Genomic DNA, 24,251 nt, shown 5'->3' on the forward strand with positions numbered 1-24,251 from the left:
GCACACACATTTTCCCTTACTTTTTAGGAGGGAAAAAGTGAGTCTTATACGGTATTTTACTGCATAAGCCCCTGCTCACAAGTCATTATTAGGCCCGGTGATCACACAGATTGCAGAGCCCCTTGCAAAGTGCCCTGAACTGTCCTTTGAAGTCCTGCTGATCAGCTGGTTGTGTTCCAAAGTGCCAGACAGGTGTTGCCTGGTGTAATTCTGACATCAGGTGATTAACAGGTGGCCAACCGCACCCATCTGTCAAATTTTGACTGTGAAGTGTGTGTGTGTGTGTGTGTAGGGAATGTAAGTTGTCCGTCTCTGCATAAGAGGTACAAAACGAGACAAACGCCCCTGGCCATCTGGATTCCTGCAGCAAACGAGGTTGTCTGAAAAGCAACGTCGAGAAATGGTAACCAGAGGCTGCTTAAAAATGTCACAAGAGGCATAATTGCCAGACAAAGCAGCATAGCTGAAAACACCAGAGGAACGAAAAGCCTTTTATTAGAATGACGGGCGCATTAATTATGAAGGATTTCGGTTCCACAGACGGCCGCTGTGGAATGCACAGGGGAGCACGTAGCACACAAGTGGGACATGTGACAGCAGCCTTCACAAACCTGGTGCTCTCTAGGTGTTTTGGACTGCACAGCCAGCGCTACATCTCTAAGTTCAGGACGGTCGTCCCAAACATCTGGAGAGCACCGGGTTGGGAAAACTGCGTTTCAGGGTTCTTCAGGAAGCCAGCTGGTCTGAAATGATTGACACAGCCAAGCACTCTTTTGGAAAGAAGTCCACAGAGAAGTGATGTAGAAGCAGGTCTAGAAGGTAGTAGTGGATTGTTGGTTGGACTCCACAAAATTACAAAGGACTCAATGGAGGCTGATCCATTAGGGCAAATGGGGCACTGCCCCACAAACCTTAGGGTGCCCTGAGCTGGCCCCATCTGTTTGCCTTCTTACTTACAGCCAGTCCAAGGGGGGCAGCAGTGCCAGTCAGCTTCTTCCTCCTAAAGCTCTCATTGTACTGAGCAGCAAGGAGGTGGGTAGAGACAAAACTAGAATTAGTTAGCTATGCCGGTCATATTTTTTGGGCTCCACTTGCTGTGGGGCTCCCTGCCTTCGGTTGTACCATTCCTCAGTGGGCACTAACATGGCCCCTAACATGGGGCCCCTAACCTATTCCTCCCTGCTCTATTCTTGTGGGAAGTTGTAACAGGGCTGTAAAACAGCTGAGCAAGCCAAAACAAGGCATTTTAAAAACAAGATATCCAGTGGCATTAACTGGGCTGCATTTGCCGAGTCATATTGGACTGCAGTGTTCAGCCAAAGGTTCCTCAAGTTGGAGCAGCGGGGAGAGCTCAGTGCTTTCTTCACTCACCACTATAACTCCCCAGTCATCTCTGGTGCCAATGTCTCAGGCAGAACCACTCCTCATCCCATAGAACTCAATGGGGGCCAGTAAGAACCAAGCGTACCCTTGCCTCTACTGCCGTGTGCTGGGTTGTGTGTCTAGCAGTATAACAAGTAGAGATGTTGGGAGATTTGTGACTGGATACACTGGAGCTGTTATTTGACCTGTGGGCCAAAGGTACCAGATGTCTCATGTAGTTTGGTGCTGCTACAAAGGGAAATAAATGACTAAGCTCCAAACAGCCTGGTTATACCCTGAACGATACACACTGGAATTCTGTACATTTATCCTTTTGAATGGCCCACACCAGGTCCCCACTCCAATCAATCAATTGCATTTTTACTCAACAAACGCCCAACCTTAAGCAAGTAGAGAGTATTATGAGCCGTTGTATGCATTTATAAAAATGTGAAAAAGAATGGACAGACTAACACCTCCATTGGAAAGGAGACATAAGCTATGAGAAAACCAAGCTACCATGTTCACCATTGATTGGAGAGACCCAGGTTCCAATCCTTACTCAGCCATGAACCTCACTGAATAACCCTGAGACATCTAACTCTATAACCTCTCTCAACATAATCTACCTCACATTGCTGTTATGGGGACAAATCCACGCATGCTACCCTAAGCTGATTGAAGGAATAGTAGAATAAAAACACACAAAGAAAATATGACCTATTTTCTATCTTTGTTGCTTTGTGCAACACAAGTGAATCTGAGAAATGCTGGAAACAATGGTAAACAACTGTGACCATAAACTATGCATTTTATGTTTCCATGACAGTTTGAGATTCTATTGTGTGTTCAGCAAACAGAGACTCATTTCTGGTAGTGGCAAGGAAGTCCTTTGAGCCTTCCAGTTACAATTACCTAGGAGACGACAATAAATTTGGAATTAATTTGATCCAAATAGAAATCCGTCTTACTGTCACCTTTGATTTCCTGGCTGACATGCTGATTTCTGCCAGTTACCTGGAGCAACGGCAGAGATATGCCCATGGGTACAAATGCCTTGTCAGACTTTTTCATATATGATGGGAATGCACAAGGGTGCCCATACAAACTTGTCAGTCACCTTAGATAACTACATATTACACTTATATAAACTGAGCTTTCAACATATCCATTAATTTCTGAGGGGTTTGGAGCTCTCAGCAGTGATAACAGCGCATGATTTAAAGTCTGCCCCCTTAATTTGTGTGTGAAGGGAGTTGCCCACAGATTCTGCAGCATTCTGCTTATGTTTTAAATGATGTGGACCACTTTTGAAAATGCAAATAAAAAGTTACGTATTGTGGGAATTTCATAGCACTGTAAGATCATAGCTGCAGGAAGTAAAGTTACAGGGAACCTGGCAGAGGGCCTTCTTGGTAGTGGCACCTGCCCTGTGAAACCCCCTCCCATCAGATTTCAAGGAAATAAACAACTATCTGACTTTTAGAAGACATCTAAAAGCAGCTCTGTTTAGGGAAGTTTTTAATCTTTGACGTTTTATCGTGTTTTTAATATTCTGTTGGGAACCACCCAGAGTGGCTGGGGAAACCCAGCCAGACGGGCGGGGTATAAATAATTATTCTTATTCTTATAAGCCACATGGACCAGTGGTCTGACTCAGCATAAGGCAGATTTCTATGACACAATTTAGCATGGGGGGGGGGGACTTTGGAGATTACCTAGTTCAACTTCCTGCTCCATGCATCTGCTTCAATGTCCAGCATCTGCTTAAATGCATCCAGCAAAGAGAGAACGCAGACCCTGAGCCCCTAAGACAGCCTGCTCACTCCAAAACAGCTGTTGGAAAGTGTCTCTTAATGTTCAGCCAATATCTGCTTCCCTTCAATTTCCATTTATTCGTGTTGTTTTGATCATTTCATTTTTTAAAAAAAAAAATCAACTTTTTATCATAATTGTGATAAGGTGATCTGAGACAGCTCTCACTAGCAAGCATAAATTAAAAAATAATAATTCTTGGACAATTTTTACATACAGCAAGATAGAGGACTGTGTCCCATGCCAGGCCTACTCAGAGTAGATTAACCGAAGCCAATAAGCGTGACAAACCTGGGTTCATGGGTTTCAATGCAACCCAGAATCTTAAACATACCAGCAGGATAAAAAATGAGATTTCGCTGTTACATATTGACTAGCAACTTGACAGCCATTACTACAGAATTGCACGTGCTGAATGGGGGCTTGCATGTTGCAAAGTCCCTGGAGAGGCCGATAAAGCTGACAGCACGCTCTTTGTGAGATGAGATCTCGGCCATTCTGAGTGAAACTTAGTTAAAGTCCACCTTTGCTACTGCTGTTAGCTGCTTTGAGGGCTCCAATTAATTGCTGGAACTGCTGCATACAAGCATTAAATTGAATCAAATTGATGGTGCTACAGAAATAATTGTGAATACCATGGGCAAAATTAAGAGATGCATCCTGGGCTGTCATCTGGAGGGAACTGGGTGGACAACTTCCAGCCTTCAGAGATTCTAGCGATTGCAGTCCTTGAGCTTAAAGCACGCTCATATCCGCCTGGACCCAATGAAGGATCTGTCTCTTGGTCACAGTACAGTGTGACGCTAGAATGCGATGGATCTTTGGGGGCTGGATGTTATAAACAAAGCAGATACTTTCAGAATTTGCCCAAACATTCTTAAGGCTCTTTGTAAATATTAATGAGTGAAGCATAGCGGAGAATGGATAAAATTAGATGGCATTCCTCTCCAGCGTATTTTCATAATAGGAATGGAAAAGGTAGCTAGCTAGCGCAAACTTTAAGTGCAGCACCCCGGCGCTGTAATTCCCTTATTAAATTGCAGAAATTAATTATATACTTCCGAGGTTGAATTTCTCTGAGGATGGCAAGCAGATCTGGTGGATGTTATCAATGCACTAAATAAATACTCCATAAATATTTTATGCTCCCTTTCCCTCCACCCCCTCAAAGAAGGCGAGAGACCAAGATGGAAGGGAAAGGAATGTGTGGGCCCGCGGGCCTCGCGCGCTGAGAAATAGCAGTGGAATAAAATTAAATTCCCAACGCCCCGAAAGAGTCCATCCACTTACAAAGGGAACATTTATTTATTTTTACTTTTGCATTTGTAATAGGGCTTGAACGACTAAGCAAAGCTGAGTTAATCACAACATTTCCAATTTTCTGTCTGCACTATCTACGTCCAACTGAAACTGCAGTTTGCTTGTCTTAATAGCAAAAGGGGGGGTGGGGAAACAGCACAGGATTGTTAAATTATACTCCGTTCCATTCCCAAATCATTGTTTCGGAGCCAAAGAGATCAACATTTTTTTTAATCCACTTTTGTGTAGCAGGGAAACAGACCATGAAACTAATTTGCAAAAATGATTTCCGAGCATAATTTAGCCAGGGAATGCAACACAGGGCAAGGACCAGCTAATAACAGTAACCAAGTCTGCAACGTTCTCCTTCGGAATAATTTCACTCTGTACCACGGTATTTGGGGTTTGTGCATTTGTTTCCCTGATAATTGCTCATTGTTTGAATACCTTCCCCTCAAGAAAGCCACCTGGAGTAAGGACACCACATTGCAAATGCACACTCTTCTTCTTCTTTTTACTCTTCTTACGTTCTCCAATTATTTTTTTATTAATTTCCCAAATTATTATAAATCCAACCAAATTACTTTAATTTAATACAATTTCTTAAAATCAGGTTTCCCACTCCTGTTGCAAACATATGTCGATCGTTTCCTCCCATAGCTGCATCATTTCTTATACCTGCAGAAATGTGACGCCTCCCTTACTCCTCCCTTCAATAATAAATTCATTCAGCGTTCTGATTTCCACAAGGGAATCATATACGGCAACTGGATGTTGGGTGAGATTCAACAATGGGCTCATTTGGATCACTCTCTGATGCAATGCATGGTGGGAAAACAGGATTGCCTACCCAACATGCTTGGCCCCACTAGATATCCACATATAGATCTACAAACATGTGTAATCCAATGTCGAGAGACCCACATTTTATTTGGGGTGGGGACTGACTGAGATCTGGGTCTATGCACAATGGATTTAGCCTACGTACTCCATTCCTGAACATTAAACCCACATGTGGGCATGCATTGGTACTTGGGGAGGGACCAGCTTGCCAGGTCTGATGGAAGTGGGAGAGAGCTGTTATTTCACCACACTGCACAAAGAGGAGCAGAACACACACCCCTAAAGCTCCTGCAAAAAATCCACAAGTTTTCTAGTATTGCAGGTAACTTATCACAGCTTTACATCAAAACATATGCTGAAATGAGTTCTAAGGTCTGGATGTGACCAGAGATGGAAGAGAAGATGAAGGACTGTTCAGCTTGGTTAGCAGAAGAAAAGAGCAGGTGATGAAACCCTTTGTTGAGCACTGTTTTCAGGTTCTGCCTTGTATCCACAGAACCATGAGTGGGTCCACTTCTGCAACAGGGCGTTTTCACCTGCCTTCCGGTACATTCCCTCGTGCCTGTGCATCAAAAAGCTGCTTTGGTGTGTCAGGGGAGTCTCAAGCATGACACGCAATGGGACATGAAGGGCTGTGTGTGGTTGGATGAGAAACTCAGCGGGAAAATCAGAGAGAACTCCCATCATGACTTTGTGCATGAACCATGACTCTTTAAAGAAGAGTTTGGATTTGATATCCCGCTTTATCACTACCCGCAGGAGTCTCAAAGCGGCTAACAATCTCCTTTCCCTTCCTCCCCCACAACAAACACTCTGTGAGGTGAGTGGGGCTGAGAGACTTCAAAGAAGTGTGACTAGCCCAAGGTCACCCAGCAGCTGCAGGTGGAGGAGCAGGGAATCGAACCCGGTTCACCAGATTACGAGTCCACTGCTCTTAACCACTACACCACACTGGCTCTCATGCAGCCTTATGGTTCCCAACAGAAGACCTCTCCCAAAGTTCCGTCAGCCTTTGCACACCCACAAAAATAGATTGCGACGGTCTACTGAAACTGACAGCGGCTCCTGTCTCAAACCATCCTACCAAACTATTATCCATAATGGCATAAGAAATGCCTGCTGGATCAAGGCATTGCATAGCTGTCAACTTTTCCCTTTTCTTGCGAGGAATCCTATTCGGAATAAGGGAATTTCCCTTAAAAAAAGGAAAAAGTTGACAGCTATGGCCATTGGCCTATCTAGTCCAGCATCCTGACCAAACAGATGCCCACGGGAAGTTTTTAATGTTCAATGTTTTATTGTGTTTTTAATATTCTGTTGGGAGCCACCCAGAGTGGCTGGGGAAACCCAGACAGATGGGCGGGGTATAAACAAATTATTATTATTATTATTATTATTATTATTATTATTATTATTATTCCCAAAGCAGGACCTGAGTGCAACAGTCCTCTCCTCACAGCTATGTCATTATGCACTCTCCAAATGACAATCTTGGTGTTTCCATTTTACATGAGGGGATTGAGGTAAAACAAAAGAAAAATGGAGAGAAACTTTTCAAATGAGCCACAGGGTCAAGCTGTTTATTTGAATCCAATGCCTTTCACAATGCCTAGACTGGCCAATATCCAACATGCTACTAGGGTTGGGCGATATCTGGTTTTTGTGATATATCGCTAGCTGAACATTGCGATATACTGATATATCACAATGACTGAAATAAGGACGGAGCCATGTAGAGGCATTGGCTGGCTTCGTGATTTTTCCTGCATCGTGATTTTTGCTGGCACCTGCTCTTGTGATTTGCTGCCCACGGCAGGAGTCAGGGGAGATCTCAGCTGGCAGAGAGGGTGCAGGAATCGAGAGAAGCATTGGCTGGCTTCACGGTTCTGTGATTTTTGCACAACACATGCACCATGATTCAAGATATATTGCCAGGTCAAAATTATGAAACAGGTATCATTATATGGACTTCACACGGATTTTGGACGCTGTGTCCATATATCACCCAGCTCTACATGCCACCCACTAAGCCAAACTGGCTCTCCTCTCCCCTCCATCCTGCCAGAAGCTGGAAAAGCATTCTCACCTGGGTAGATAGACTTCCACCTTCTGCTTCTTTACGGAGCTTGCCCATTCCTCAATCAGCTGGGCTTTGATCAGAGGTTCCAGTGTGGCAAGGGGAACTTCTTGCCTGGAAAGAACAATCATCATGCTGAACTCATCTCCTTCGTAGGGGATTTCTAGAACTTGATAGATGCCTCCGGCTTCATTGGAGCCGTCACTGAACTCCCCTAAAAGAAAAAAGAAAAAGAGCCCGGTTGGGTTTTTGGAGATAATTTCATTTACCTGCACAGTACTGAAATCCATAGGATGGTCTCCAGCTGAGAACAGGCCTTGAGGCAAATTATGACCAGCCGTTAAAACCATTTGATTGTCTTTTCACATTTTCAATATCAATTATTTGACCTTTAGATGGGTGTACACACACAATGTTCCTGGCGTAGGATTGGTGGGTTTATCCTCTTCGTTGTTTCTTTTTTTTGGGGGGGTGGTACTTCCCCCTTTTTTGTGGGCAAAAAATACAAAGGCTGCGTTCAAATGGCAGTTTATTCCATTTTCATTCCATTCCATCTCCCTAACTGTTGATTTCCACATTATATTTGAGCTTTCAGAATAAAGTGGTACCTTGGGTTACATACGCTTCAGGTTACATACGCTTCAGGTTACAGATGCTTCAGGTTACAGACTCTGCTAACCCAGAAATAGTACCTCGGGTTAAGAACTTTGCTTCAGGAGGAGAACAGAAATTGTGCTCTGGCGGCGCGGCAGCAGCAGGAGACCCCCATTAGCTAAAGTGGCGCTTCAGGTTAAGAACAGTTTCAGGTTAAGAACAGACCTCCAGAACGAATTATGTACTTAACCTGAGGTACCACTGTACATAAAATCAACTTCCGGAACTACAGTGGAATATAGCCCAATTTTAGAACTCATTTTCATCTTATTTGCAGACAGATTTTCTTTTTTCTGGAAGCAAATAACACAAATATGAGCACTAAGCTTGGCGAAATTCCACTATAGTTCCAAAAATGGCTTTTGTGTCATGTGAATGCTCAGATATGATGGAGAACTTAACAGGGAAAAGATGTGAAAACAAAATACCCTGTGAATTTACCAAAAATGAAAATGCTGTTCTATCATATTTTTAAGACTTCTTTAACTTTCGGGCATAACTAACAAAAAAACCTCTGTTATGTATGGTTTAGACATATGGGTCAAACATAAGGTGAAACACATTGCGCTAATCATATCAGGTTATCGTTCTGGTCAGCAGCTGCACAAGGAGCTGCCTGGAATTACCTATTTAAGTTCCTTTGATCATGAGCAGATTATAGTAATAAGAATAACATTTGTACTGTATAGTACTTTTGTGTGTGCAAAGCACTTTGTGTGCATTATCTAAATCCGTGGATCCCAAACTTTCCCCCCTCACAGACCACTTGAAAATTACTGAGGGCTTTGGGACACCACTTAATATTTTTTCTGACTGTTGTAGCGATCGTAGGACATCACTGTAGATTCTGTATTATTTTTAATTGTATTTTTTATTGCTTCCTCTTTTTCTCCATATATATATATATATATATATTGTATTACTGTTTGAACGCCATAAAATCCAGATTGCAATGCATATACGGTAATAAAATACAATGAAAGAAATAAAAGAAGCAATTAAAAATCAATATGCATTGGGTGTGCCATCTTCCACCTTCAACCACAAATCCACAGACATGTTGTAGAACTGTGAACAAAGCTCAGGTCACAGTTTGGAAATTTCTGGTCTAGATACAGGGTCAGTTTGCCCATGATGCAGGACGAAGCAGCTGCCTTGGGCAAGACTGAAATCTCCTGAGATCTTGCTGGAAACCGCTGAAATCTTGAGAAATCTCACTGGAAACCGCCATCACTATTGCTACAGTTCAGGGAGGATTTGCTGGTGTGGGGTGTTGCGGCAGCAGATTCCTGTTTTGCCTTGGGCGGCAGAATAATAATAATAATAATAATAATAATAATAATAATAATAATAATAATAATAATTTGTATTTATACCCCGCCCTCCCTGGCCAAAACCGGACTCAGAGCGGCTAACATCAAATGCATAACACATTAACATAAAATCAGGCAATCAATTAAAATACATCCAAAAATCAGATCAGGATCAGAATAAAATTCAAACAAATGGCAAACCGCAGATTAGGGTTGGGGACCTTAAATGCTGAACATATATGAGCCTGTGAGAAAAACTGGGAGGCTAGTTTCATGCTGCTTTCTGTGAGAAAAATTGGGAGGCTGCTTTCACGCAAGTTCTTATGATAGTGGAGGGGGAGTCAGGCTGAACCCTGACCAAAGGCCTGGCGGAACAGCTTCGTCTTGCAGGCCCTGCGGAAAGATGACCCTGTCTTGTTGCAATCCTTAAAACAACCCTGGAAGATAAAGGTAAAAGGTAAAGGACCTCTGGACAGTTAAGTCCAATCAAAGGTGACTATGGGATTGCAGCATTCATCTCGCTTTCAGGCCGAGGGAGCTGGTGTTTGTCTATAGACAGCTTTCCGGGTCATGTGGCCAGCATGACTAAACAGCTTCTGGTGCAATGAGACACCATAACGGAAACCAGAGCGCACAGAAATGCCATTTACCTTCTGCCACAGCGGTACCTATTTATCTACTTGCACTGGCGTGCTTTCAAACTGCTAGATTGGCAGGAGCTGGGGCAGAGTAATGGGAGCTCACCCCGTTGCAGGGATTCGAACCACCAACCTTCAGATCGGCAAGCCCAAGAGCCTCAGTAGTTTAGACCACAGCACCACCCATGTCCCCCAGTATTCACATCTTCCATACTGATATAGCAATGAAAACATTGCAGTTGACACAATAATAATGGAAGGCTCCTTTGGAAACTTCCATTTCTGAGGCCCCGGTACAAACAATGTGATTTCATTTTCGTCTGCTTGGCAATTGTGCAGGAGATGTTATTAAGAGGTGTGAATTGGCATTAAGTGCGTATACCTAGAAAATTAATCTTTTCTGCTAGAAAGAAAACATGTACAATATTGCTTACCGTAATAAAATTCTCCCTGCTGATACATCATTGGAATTTGCACTTCACTTTCATCATCTTTAGTGAAGGAGAAGGTTCTCGTGTTTTCTGGCCTGAACTGAGACTTCCAATTTCCCTTAAAGTAGATTGCATTGACGAGGGCCAAGTGAGTGAGAGCGCCAAAATCCCTGGCCGACACAAAATCTTTGATCATGTCTGTCGGTTGAAAGGGGAGAGAAGGAGCGCATCGATCAGAATGCCTAATTGAACATTTATATCAAAGCTGTAGACCCCCCAAAAACCAACACCATGGAAGGAAAACAAAACAATCTGAAAGCAACTCCTTTCCATATTCCCACATTTAACTGTTTGGTCAGAGAAGAATTTAGGCTTCACCGCAGGCAGATCAACCTGCACAACAAATACAATATACACTTGTCTAAAATAGTTTTGAAGTTATAGGCATTAAAATTGTCTTACAATGTTTAACCAGCTGGTATGTTAGATCAAGGCGATGCCCATAAAAAGAGTGAAAAACAAAACAGAAAACAACAACAGGCTGCGTTTGAAAAACAATGTAAAACAACCTTGATAATGACCCATTCGTTCCAGATGGAAAAGCTTGTTGGTGGGGGAGGTATTTTCAATCGTTTCCAGAAAGCGCAGATAGTGGGCGCTTGTCTTACCTCGACAGGAATGCTATTCCACAGAACAGAGCCATGCTGAAAGCCCTGCTCCAAATTACTGTGGCGTGGGCTCAGTTCTTTGGAATTTGCAGGAGAAACTCTCCTGTATGCCACAGTGGCCTAGTGGCTGTATATAAGTGAAAGGTGGAATTCTCAAGTAACCACACCTCCTCTGCACAGGCCACACCCCTCAATATTCTGTGCAGTCATTGCAAAGCCTGTGGAACTCCCTCCCACAACGGAGACTAGACAGGCCCCTTTTTTGCTCAACTCCAGGCACAGTCTAAGACTCTCCTGTTCCGGCAAGTGTTAATAAGGTAGCGTTTGGTTTTATGCCACTTTCCCCCCCAATTGTCCCCATTTTCTGCAGATTGCTTTTATCCGCACTGCTTACAAATGCAAACAATTGATATAGTAAATCCCTTCAATAAATAAATAATAAACAAACCCCACTTGGGATGCTGCTTCTGCCTGGCTGGAATGAGCCCTTAAACTCTGATTAATACCTCTTGTCTGCCAGGCTGGGGGGTGGAGGAGGGGAGGACACTGAGGGATGGAAATGTGATTCGTGAAAGTGGACACCCCCCCCCCCCGCTGTCAGGTGGCTGTTGCGGTTGCTCGAGAGTAACCAGGCAGGACTCCGACCTGTGTTGAACAGGCTTTATTTTGGTGCAAACTATTTACAGTGAAGAGCCCCAAAGCTCAATCGGTAGCAGAATCCGGGAGTGGTCTTTTTTTGGACCTCCCCCAACATAAGAGTTTTGTTACCCCCAACTGTCTCCGCCCCTCTCTGCACCTCAGACTACTGCGCAGGATGGGCAATGGCAAGGGCGTGTTTCTCTCCTGTCCGGCTTGCCCAGGAGCTGTGTTAAGGCTCCCCCCAGAATCCTCTGGTCCTTGCACCTCTTCCCCATTGGAGGTGGGGATTTCCTCCTCCCCAGAAGAGGAACTGCTTCACAAGATTTTTGGAGGCTGCCTGTAACACAACTGCCCTTCTATTTCTCGCCTCTGAGCAGATGGCAGTTCCCTGACACCTCCATTACACGAACACATATATACAACACCAAAGCAAGCACCTCTGGCTCAGGGCCTCTGAAGCTGAAGTCAGCATCCTCCTACCTTAAAGGGATTGTTCTGTTGACTGCCTCCCATCTTCAAATAATTTTCGGTACAAAATTGACACAGGATCCAGAGAGCAAGTCTACCAACTTCAAACTTTTCTCATGCTACTATTCCTGCTTGCTTTTACCTGGGCAACATCCCACAGGCTTCAAGAGTAATAAGCAAGTAATAAAACGGGGAACACATCTCAGCATCCGCATCGTTGACATTTACTCAAGGAAAGGAAGAGATGTCTTGCATCTGTTTGAGTCAGGGGAAGCTTGTTAGCCAAGCCTAGCAGCTGCTGTGCCCACATTCCTAAATAAATCACTCCAATCAGAAGGCATTGTCTGCTACCTGGTGCTGCCAACTGGGAACGGCTTGCTTGATTTTCGGTATAATAATTTCGTCTTTGGATTTCTGCGCCGACAGTGATGAATCGAGTGGATGGGTGGAAATTTCACAGATCACTACAGACGGGGGTCTCTGTGTTTTATCTGGGATAAAATAAGCTACGTGCATCAGAGACACTCGGGTACAGAGTCACCGATCCGAACAGCCGTGCGCATTCTGATGCGCAACTGGGACTGTGCCTTTGCTTGCATGGTAGAAGCAAGTCAGCCAAGCCATTCACTGGTGGGGAGAATTTAGAAGCAAACATTTACATGGAGATAAGAGATCTGTAACTACTAACTACATCAGTTTAACAGACCATATAGCTCAAGTCAGTAGAACACGAGTCTCAATTTCAGGGTCGTGGACTGATTCTTGTTGTCCCTTCCAACTCTACAATTCTACAAGGCTGATCTTCCAACTTGCCATGCCCGGAAGTGGGTTCAGAATGGCTTGGTCACCATGCTTCAGAACCACAATATAAGGGCACCACTGAAAGGCAGTTCATCCCAGTATTTCTGCAAAGAGATGGAAATGTTTGGGACCAAGTTTGAAAGGGGAGGGACCCTAAGGCTTTCAAGCCAGTAGCATGTAGCTCCTGGAAGGTTTCCCTGAAGGGATTGCAGTCCCTGGGCTGAGCCCGTTTTTAAGCTCTCTCCAAAGAAAGAAACACAAGACATTTGGTGCAATCGACAGCTGTAGCGATGAGCCATTTTAAGACATTCAACAGCATCCCAACGAGCATAAAATGACAACTGTTGACAGTGAGGAGGAATGTAAAAATACAGGAACGTACTATTTGTGTGATTCTCCACCCATCTATTGATGTGGCTGGCGACTGCTATGTTTTGACTGAAATCCACATCTTCCACTTCAGCTTTGAAGTACGTCTTCATCAGCTGCAAAAATTTGTCACTGACGTGAAACCCGCTCTGTACATAGAGGGAATTGGCAAGCTTCATCACGTACTGGCTGTCTTCAGCGTTTGCCATGTCAGAAAGGTCCTTCAAGAAGGTAAATTCTTCACCTGGAAGCAAGGTGCGAGATAGGAAATATTTCTGTCAGGGTTAAGTAAATATATTGAGGGCTTAAAGAATCCCATTGTCTTCCCAGTGGAAAATCACAGTGATATTTTCGCTTTCGACAGAGAAGGTCACTGCGAAATGGTATATAGGGTGGCCTGACTCTTCTTCAAAAAGACTAGGGACTAATAAAACATTAGAAGCAGGGGCAGCCGCCCAAAGCAATTCAAGGGTCCTCACGAGCAGCCAAAGCTACATTTAAATGGAGAATTCTCCATTAATGCCAAGAAGTGTTCAATATGTGTCCCTATTATGTCATGCTTTGCATACATGGAAAATAATGGGCAGCCCCCTCTCATCACAGAGCAAGTTTGAGAAAGCTTTGGCCCTCCAGATTTTCTCAACTACAAGCCCCAGCCATTGACAGATCTATCTCCAAGAATATGTCTAATCCCCTTTTACAGAGATGTAAGCTGAGGGCCTGCGACAGTGAATTTCACAAGTTAAATTATGCATGGCTCAAGGTATTTTTGTCCTGAGTCTACTGCCAACCAATTCCACTGGGTGACCCAAATTCCTAATATTATGACAGGGGAACAAAAACTTCTTTGCGGCCATTTCCTTTTGTTCTTTTGATTCCACCCTCACCTTTCCTTTTGTATGTTCCCTGCCTGCACATCATTCTCTTTTTGAAAAGAAAAAAAAAATCATAACCAAGGCAATGAACTAGAGCACAAAGCAGCCCTTTGACAGGGAACAGCATTCATCAGTTGACAATCAACTGTTTTATAAACCGGCATTATATGCCCATATGTTTCCAACTTTTAATGGGAGGTTCCCAACCACTTTTGTTAAATATTTACACTGTTGGGCCAGCTGTTTAAAATTTCCTCTGCTATTCTAAAGATTCCCATAGAGCTCCTTCAAGATTTCCCCAAAAGCCGCACTAACGATGTTTACATAGGATTAGCGCATACCATTTGCACAGAAAAATAAACCAGCTCAGCGTGCTGCAAATGTCGCCGCATTTTGAAAATGATGACAGACTGTCACCTTGTCTCCAAAATGAGAACGGGACTTATTTTTAAATTCCTTCACCCCTTTTGTTTAGCGCTGCAAGGTTTGCAAAAAAATAAAAATAAATCAAATGCGGTTCTGTCAGCAGGGATGGTTTAAAAGAGCTGAGAGTCCAAATGGGCCTGCAGACAGGACACATAAGGAATTTAGTGCGAGGCCCAAGTTCATTGCAAGGGAGTGGGGCTGGCAGTTGCCTTTACCCTCACAAAAAACTGTTGAAAAAGTGAGGATTGTAGATACTGTGGTGGCCGTGAAAAAATAGGGGAATGGGGGCAGAGTATACATTTTGGGTTGTATCCAACACTCTACACACAGAGTTCCAGTGTGCTGTAGTGGTTAAGAGTGGTGGACTCGTAATCTGGGGAACCGGGTTCGCGTCTCCGCTCCTCCACATGCAGCTGCTGGGTGACCTTGGGCTAGTCAAACTTCTTTGAAGTCTCTCAGCCCCACTCACCTCACAGAATGTTTGTTGTGGAGGAGGAAGGGAAAGGAGAATATTAGCCGTTTTGAGACTCCTTCGGGTAGTGATAAAGCGGGATATCAAATCCAAACTCTTCTTCTTCCACTCATGCAACAAAACTTAATCCTCCTCTGCTATCTCTGTATGCCCCCAAATCTGCTCCAGTGGACCCCATATACCTCTGTTCTCCCATGAAGAGGCATGGGGGGGAGAGACCTTATCCCCATGTCTCAGATACAATAAAAAGGGTGAAGACGGAAGGATCAGGATAGCAGCTAGCCACAGTGGCCCATTATCTGGTAAACTCACGTTTAGATTTTGTAATGCACCTCTGAAGGGAGACTGGAAGCTGCAGCGTGTTCAGAAAGTAGCGCACAGGATTGAGAGTGAAGTTTCTATTCTGGACCACATAACACTAGTCTTGCACTAACTGCAATGGCTACCATATGCTACCAGGTCCAATTCAACATTTTATTGCAATCCAACAACACAAGGTTCCTTCCTCTGCTTGGCTCCCTCTCCACAGAGTTTTAAGCAAACTGTGAAGACACACCTTAATCAGGCCTTTGATTAGGCTAATGCTGTTCATAATTTTAACTCCGTTGTGCGTGGACTGAATGCTGAATTTTTGGTGAAGTGGGCGAATGTTTATAATAGGAACTGATTATAGTCTTAACCGGTTTAGTTATGTAATACTGTTGCTTTAATCATATGCATGAGTAAACAACCCTTGAATCTTTTCTGTGAAGTGTGTTTAAGAATGCATAACTAAATTAGTTAAATAATCTATAAAAGAAGACTAGCAATGAATTCTTTAGCTGCAACACACCATCTGAATGTGATATATACATGCCAGCCAACTGAATGCTGGTCTACCTTTCAGTCTTGCCTTTCTGATCATTGCATGACATTCGTCTTTTCCATTTTAAAACAATGTAGCAGGCATATTTTATGTGTTTGTTCATCCCCTTGTTACCTAGAGACATTCCAGTTTGGTTTAAGGCCTGTATTTGGCACCAAAACAGCCTTAGGGGTTGCCCTGATTTATGAGCTTTATCAGAAGAGAGACGAAGAGAGCTAAGACCCTGTTGGTTCTCCTTGGTCTCTCAGAGGTTCTTGATACCTTTGGCTATGGTATTATTCTGGAATGTCTTAGGGAGGTGGGAGTACTCTGTTACAGTGGTAACAAAGCTCCTACCTGGAGTATCACTACCAGAAAGTAGTACAGTGGTACCTCTGGTTGCGGACGGGATCCGTTCTGGAGGTCCGGTCGGATTCCGAGGTCTCCGCAACCTGAGGGCTGCTTCTGCGCATGTGGCAGTAGACCACCTCTGTGCATGATGAAACCCGGTCAAATACTTCCAGGTTTGCCGCTTTCGCATCCCAAAGTTTATGTAACCAGAGGGTTACATAACCGGAGGTACTACTGTACTAGGAGATTGCTGCAGGCTCCATAACCTTTGGAGTCCAACAAAGGTCCATTATATCTCCCATATGAAACTAAGGGAGCTATTATACATGGATTTGAAACACATCAGTATGCTGATGACACACAGCTTTCTCTTCACTATTCCGTATGAATCACGAGAGGCTATGAAAGTGTTGGACCAACATCTGGAGGAAATGAAGGATGGGTGGGGCAAATAAACTGATGCTAAATCTTTACAAGTTGTAAAGATAGGTGGGTGGGAGGTTTTTGTGTCCCGGAATCAGGTGTACAGCCTGTTCTGAGAGAGGATGAACTCCGCTTGAAGGAATAGGTTCATAGGCTAGGAGTACTCCTAGATTTCAACTTGTCCCTCGAGTCTCAAGTGGCTTCTGTGTGCTTATGCCTAGCTTAGAATGATTTATCACAATTGCAGTTTTTGGATCAGAATAGCCTGGCCTCAGCTGTCCATGCTCTGATGACCTCTCATCTGGACTTCTGCAATGCACTGTATGTGGGGCTGCCCTTGAAGACGGGACAGTGGTTGCCTCTAGTACAGAAGGTAGCTGCTAGGCTGGTAAGCGGGATATAAATTGAGTTAATAAAATAAATAAAAATAGCAATTATTTATTAATAGTTTTTAAACTATCTTTTTAAACTATTTGTTTAAAAAGGAATGCAGAGCTATTCCTGGAATTGTGTGTGTGTTGATTTGTGACATCATACACATCACCCAATCAGCATGATGCCAAAATAAAATGAGGTGCCCCCCAAGTAATATAATATCTTCCTTCAAGCAGCTTTTCATTCAATACACATAAAAGAAGATTAATTTATTTTTTTATCCACTCTTATCTGATTTTTATGTGTTTTTTTTATTGAGAATTTTATTGTCAGCTGCCTTGGGCATTTTTATTATTGAAAGCCGAGGTATTAATATACCAACTCATCATTTTCTCTTTAATAATACATATTAAGGGCCCCCCTTCTTTCCTTCAAGCAGATGAGACCTTGTAGAAATATTAAAATTCACTTCCATCAACACAGGTGATCAATCCTGTCTAGAATTCTATGAAAGAGCCATTTATAAAGAAAAAAATATATGTGGCACTCATACTTCCTAGATTGTTATGCAGAACCACCCTATGTGTGTCTGCTAAGATCTTAAGACCTGCTGAGTTCAATGGAATTTAATCCCAGGTGAGTGTTAAGCTGTTGTTTTAATGTATTGACTGGACAAAATAATAATCAAATAAGTGTCGCTTGACGCTTTGTTGAACACTCATTACCGTTTTTCAAACCTTCATATCCCATGGCGTGTCTGATTTCCTTAAGGGTGGACCCATGAGCTCCGAGTTCCACCATTCCCATGGCGATTGATATTCCCAGTGGAGAGAAAATAATGTTTTCATCTTCCCCCGCAGCTCTCAGCTGATTGTAAACATTCACTGAAAACTCCGCAATGGTTTCATCAGGAAAACTGGTGCTGAAGCCTTCACTTTGCAAAACAAGCAGAGACAGGAGGCCAAGGAGAAGCATGTTGAATGGAGGGCGTTTCAGATCTGTAAGGAAAATTAAAGAATTGACGAGTTAATATTATATTGTGCACATAATAGATTAGTGGGATCATTAAATTGTATTAAGCATGAGCATAGTGTCATTTTCTTTTTTTTTTAAAAAAAACCCAGTAACTCAGAAGCCATTCACAAACACACAAGAGTGAATTAGAAAAATGTAGAACAATTATCACAATTGGAGAGAGACCTGTTGGAATGTAATGTCAAAGTGCTGTCTACTCTAAAATGATATTATTGGAATGGGAGACAAAGGACGAGCAAGTAAAATCTTCAAGGATACACTGGGCAATAGATTTTGGTTATAATATAGATATGGAAACCTGGGAACGATTGTGGAATATGGACATAAAGTTTACAGCATGGTACGGTTTAAGAGAAAAAGGACATGAAAATGTTATATAGATGGCATCTAGCACCTAGTAGATTGGCAAAAATGTATAAATCAAAATTTAATAAGTGTTGGAAATGCAGAGAAAGAATGTGCTTTTTATCACATGTGGTTAAATGTTAAAGCTTAATGGGAAATGATATATAATGAATTGAAAAAGATGTTTAAGGTAACATTTGCACACAAAAAACCCAGAAGCTTTTCTTTTGGGAATTACAGGTGTAGAACTACCAAAACAGTATTGAAACGTATTTATGTATGCAACTACAGCTGCAAGAATGTTACTTGCCCCCAAATGGGAAGAAGATGAAATCCTGACGAGAGAAGAATGGATATCCATTCCCTCCCATGAGTGGGGAGGTAGATTTCCCATAAGGTGGGGTAGTGATGCTATGGCTCTGTGGGTGTTACTGAACTTCCTGTCCCATCAACTCCAGCCACTATGGCCAATGGTCAGGGATGACAATAATAATAATAATAATATAATAATAATAAAAAATAAATAATAATAATAAAAATTATTATTATTTATACCCCACCCATCTGGCTGGGTTTCCCCAGCCACTCAGGGCGGCTTCCAACAAAATATTAAAATACAATAGTCTGCTAAACATTAAAAGCTTCCCTAAACAGGGCTGCCTTCAGATGTCTTCTAAAAGTCTGGTAGTTGTTTTTCTCTTTGACATCTGCTGGGAGGGCGTTCCACAGGGTGGACGCCACTGCTGAGAAGGCCCTCTGCCTGGTTCCCTGTAACTTAGCTTCTCACAACGAGGGAACCGCCAGAAGGCCCTCGGCGCTGGACCTCAGTGTTCGGGCAGAACGATGGGGGTGGTTGATGGCAGTTTTACATTGCTGGCTAGAGTTTGAGCAGGAGTTTGCCATTGGTTGTGACCCCCTCACATCAGTTTTATCCAACTCCTCCTTTTTCAGGAAGAATGCCTTTTATGGGACTTAGACTCCATTCTTTGTCAGGTGCTGCCTCTGGCGAGTAGCGAGGAGGGAGAAATTTGACCTGTTTGCATTATAACATAAACCTGCCTTGTTTGCCACTTCCAAACTAACCCGTGAGCAAGAGCTCTTCCTCAAATGTTGTGATGCTGCTCTCTAACGTTGACAACAAAATGTGTACAAAAATGCCCACGGAAATCACAAACAAATGCAGAAATGGAGGAAACTGAAGAAGACTGGGGAAATGTGAAACTGCGAGAAACCAAAACCTATGAGGGAGGCAATGCCTCATCCAACTGCGAAAACACATAAAATGGATATCCAATAGCCAGTTCCTTGAAAGGTTTCTTCGCCCTGATAAGCATTAAGGCTAACTCTGCTATGCAAGAGAAGTGAATCCTTTGAACACACAGTGGGATTTGAACCTGCAAGAAGCATGTAGAATAATGTTTCCCATGCTTGAGTTTCCAGCTGCTTTTTGACTACAACTCCCATTATCCGTAGTGGGCAGGACCAGTGGTCAGGGAGGATGGGAACTGTAGTCCAAAAACAGCGGGAGTCCCAAGTTTGGGAAGCACTGATGTAGAGCAACGGCAGCCAACATGGTGCCTTCGAGATGTTATTGGACTACAACTCCCATCGTCCTGGACCACTGCCCATGCTGCTTGGAGCTTGGAGCACAAAAGCACTCTTCAGCTCCTGTGTTTTCCAGCAACTGGTATTCAGAAGCATTGCTGTCGCGTCTGTGTAGACACAAAGGTTTCTAGCTCCTGCTATACACCTATTAGAAGACGGGGTTCACTCCTAAAGCAAGAAAGGACATCCAAGACGTATGTTTTCTTTGACACATGAAAGCATAGCTCATTGCCTTTTTGCCAGGATGTAGAGAAAAATAGCTTGGAATGGAACCTTACATTACAGTTCACTGTGGATGCTGTCCGTCTAATTTACACCTTCAGTTCCTTTTGCTTAGGAGGTCCATGAATAAATGTTAGTCCTTCTGGACAATGCGCTCATGGTTGCATTCACTTATCAGTTCCTGGGAAGCTGGGAAGCTTCTTCCTCTAAGACAGGCATCTCTCTTCCACCTACAATTCTGGCTGGCTGGTCTACTCAGCAGAGCAGAAACCGTGCCAGCCATTAATGGGTGGAGCTCCATGAGGAGCACAGGGTGTTGTCTCTTATTTGCAGCATGCAGTCTTCACAACATGTACATTACAACGGATGTATTATGCACCAAATTACAAATGCAGTCGCCATCTGAACTGCCACAGACCCTTCAAGTGTCCCTGTTTTCCAGGGACAGTCCTGATTTTAAAGAAGCCAGCCTAGTTCCTGATCTGATCCTGGAATGTCCCACCTTTCCTTTGGATGTCCTTATTTTCATTTGAGAAATGTTGGAGGGTATGAAGTTGTGCAACCCCCGAGCCAAGGAGATAAGTAGCTATACAACCTTTAGAAGACACCTGAAGGCAGCCCAGTATAGGGGAGTTTTTAAATGTTTAATGTTCTATTATATATGTTGGAAGCCCTACCAAATCTGCTCAAGAGAGTTGGGAAGAAGAAGAAGAAGAGTTTGGATTTGATATCCCACTTTATCACTACCCTAAGGAGTCTCAAGCAAGGGATGCGGGTCGAGCTGTGGGTTAAACCACAGGGCCTAGGACTTGCCGATCAGAAGGTCGGCGGTTCAAATCCCCGCAACGGGGCGAGCTCCCATTGCCCGGTTCCTGCTCCTGCCAACCTAGCAGTTCGAAAGCACGTCAAAGTGCAAGTAAATAGGTACCGCTCCGGCAGGAAGGTAAACGGCATTTCCGTGAGCTGCACTGGTTCGCCAGAAGTGGCTTAGTCATGCTGGCCACATGACCCGGAAGCTGTCTGCGGACAAATGCCGGCTCCCTTGGCTAATAAAGCAAGATGAGCGCTGCAACCCCAGAGACGGTCACGACTGGACCTAATGGTCATGGGTCCCTTTACGGAGTCTCAAAGCGGCTAACATTCTCCTTTCCCTTCCTCCCCCACAACAAACACTCTGTGAGGTGAGTGGGGCTGAGAGACTTCAGAGAAGTGTGACTAGCCCAAAGTCATCCAGCAGCTGCATGTGGAGGAGCTGAGACGCGAACCCGGTTCACCAGATTATGAGTCTACCACTCCTAACCACTACACCACGCAAGAGAACACATTCAGTAGGCATGCAAAGAGTGGAGAGGGTCCTTGCACTAGCAGAATTATTCTGCCACCCAGAGTATGTGGAACTGGCCAAAATGACGGGAAGAATCCGAGAACAGTGGGACCAGAAGTTCATCAAGGACTGGACTAAATTTGTAAATTATTTGAAAGACAATTGTAGTCGATCAAACATGATGGTAGGATTGCAAGAAGCTTTGTAAGGAAAGGTATAAAAATCACTGCAGAGAAGAATAAGAAAATACGATGCTTTGATGTTTATTATTTGAAAGTATTGGTTAAGTGGTGAAATGAAACTTGAAATGAAAGATAGAAAATCGTAAGGAAGGTTTGAAGGAAAATCATAAGGAAGTCATGGCCCTAAAAAGCCCAATAGTATAATATAAGAGGAGAGAGTGTAATGGAAAGCATTATTGTAAAATTAATAAAAATGATATGGCAAAAAAGAGAATTATTTTGCCACCCAATATAAAAAAATCTGAGAAATAACAACCCAAAAAGCAATTCAACCAGCTTAAGCGGTTCAAATTTCTTGAATTGAATGTTCTGGATCAACAATGTCCTTAATTATATCAGGCACATGGACAATCCAGGGATCACTGAGCATATTTAAATCGTATCATGATGAGTGGGCTTTCTGTCCACTCTTATCTTCCTGAAATGAGAAACAGTAACCAGAAAGGGAGAGAATGGAAAAGAGTATCGCCCTGAAGAAGAGCCTAACATGCAGTTGGTTCCTGCCATGAGGTCCCCCCATTACACTATTGAATTAATCCCTTTTGTTCAACATCAATACACTAATCCATCAGGAAAATAGTCGCTGGGCTGAAACCATCAAATTATGTATTTGCCCTGGGAGGTTTGGCTTGCAAAACATGAAGAGAGCGAGAACGTTGTCATTACACAACCTGTTTATGAATCTGTACAATGCCCCAGTCTTTTATTTTTTATAAAAAGTGCAGAGACAGCGTCTTGCTTGACTTGGATATGGTTCATTTATAGTGGTGGTTAATAGGTGGTTTGTTTCCTTCTCTTTGCTGACCTTTTGCGATAATAATACTTAACATTTATACGGTGTATCTTATTAGCACAGTGCTCCACAAACATTATCCAATTAAATATTGTGACAGCTCAGAGTGGTGTGTAATTGAATATTATTAAACCCATTTTATAGGTGAAGAAACACGGTGTAATAGGCTGTTGTGTGTATTTTGGCAGCAGCATGAATGCCTATTATATGCAAACAGTAGGTTGAGATGGCTGAAATCATTCCTGGTAGGAAAACTGCATGGCTGACTCTTTCCCATGAAAATAATTGTTCGTATGTACAACTCTAGAATATTAGGGGAAAGCCTAGGCAAAGCTGGAACTCCTCTCACTTAAACTTTTCTTTACTATGTAGAACATTTTTTTTTTTGGCAACAAGGAGGACTATTCAATCATGTGTAATCTTTCCAAATGTTCTTAGATTACAAATCCCATAAAGCCCAGCCAGCATGTCTAATGTTGTTGTTTAGTCGTTTAGCCGTGTCCGACTCTTCGTGACCCCATGGACCAGAGCACGCCAGGCACTCCTGTCTTCCACTGCCTCCCGCAGTTTGGTCAGACTCATGTTTGTAGCTTCGAGAACACTGTCCAACCATCTCGTCCTCTGTTGTCCCCTTCTCCTTGTGCCCGCCATCTTTCCCAACATCAGGGTCTTTTCCAGGGAGTCTTCTCTTCTCATGAGGTGGCCAAAGTATTGGAGTCTCAGCTTCAGGATCTGTCCTTCCAGTGAGCACTCAGGGCTGATTCAAAAGCATCAATTCTTCGGCGATCAACCTTCCACTGCCTCCCGCAGTTTGGTCAGACTCATGTTTGTAGCTTCGAGAACACTGTCCAACCATCTCGTCCTCTGTTGTCTCCTTCTCCTTGTGCCCTCAATCTTTCCCAACATCAGGGTCTTTTCCAGGGAACCTTATCTTCTCATGAAAGGGATATGGCCTTATAGATATTCCTTTCAGTGCTCAGCCAAATATGAGCCTCCTCTATTCTTAAGAAGTTCGCAATACACAGAGCACTCAGCTATACAGCTGCAAATAAATTTTTTTTAAGCGTGTTGTAAAGTGCATTATACAAATGTGGCATTAGATGGCGATGGTGAGCTATGGCAAATCAAATATATTTTTCAAAACGTTTTTAACATGTGTCTGGATTCCACCAGAGTCGCATTTGCAACTCACAGTTAACAGACATTTTGAGTGCGTGATCATTATGACATAGCATCAGTCGAAGAGTTTTTCTGCAAGCAACCAATTTAGCTTAAATTACCAAGGCCCCAAACTTAAGTTACGTGAAGTCTTGACAATTTTGCAAAATCTGCTTCAGGGGGCATCAGTCGGTGAATTCTCTGCCCCACAGCCACCTGTGTCACTTTGTAGACCACTCATACAATGGTAAGCTTGCTTCAGCTACGCCCTCCACAAGAGAGGGATAAGACTGGTTTGAGTCACGCAACGTGTCAAGCCAAATGATGGCTTGGCGGGGTAGTGTAGACTCCTGGATCTGAGCTTGCAGATGTTTCTTTCATCCC

General features: G+C 43.3%; 1 protein-coding gene across 1 annotated transcript in view; it reads right to left on the reverse strand.

The window, feature by feature from the left end:
* SERPINI1 (serpin family I member 1) overlaps window positions 1-24,251 on the reverse strand; it is a 90,180-nt gene that overhangs the window by 18,711 nt on the left and 47,218 nt on the right. The window contains exons 2-5 of the mRNA XM_081911259.1: window positions 17,869-18,141; window positions 13,391-13,621; window positions 10,436-10,630; window positions 7,406-7,610 (exon numbers count right to left, since the gene is read on the reverse strand). Of these exons, the coding sequence (XP_081767385.1) occupies window positions 7,406-7,610; window positions 10,436-10,630; window positions 13,391-13,621; window positions 17,869-18,118 (881 nt within the window). The 5' untranslated portion in view covers window positions 18,119-18,141. The remainder of the gene's footprint in view (window positions 1-7,405; window positions 7,611-10,435; window positions 10,631-13,390; window positions 13,622-17,868; window positions 18,142-24,251) is intronic.

Source organism: Podarcis melisellensis (genome assembly GCF_964234715.1).
Source record: "Podarcis melisellensis genome assembly, chromosome: 5".
Classification (NCBI taxonomy): Eukaryota; Metazoa; Chordata; class Lepidosauria; order Squamata; family Lacertidae; genus Podarcis; species Podarcis melisellensis.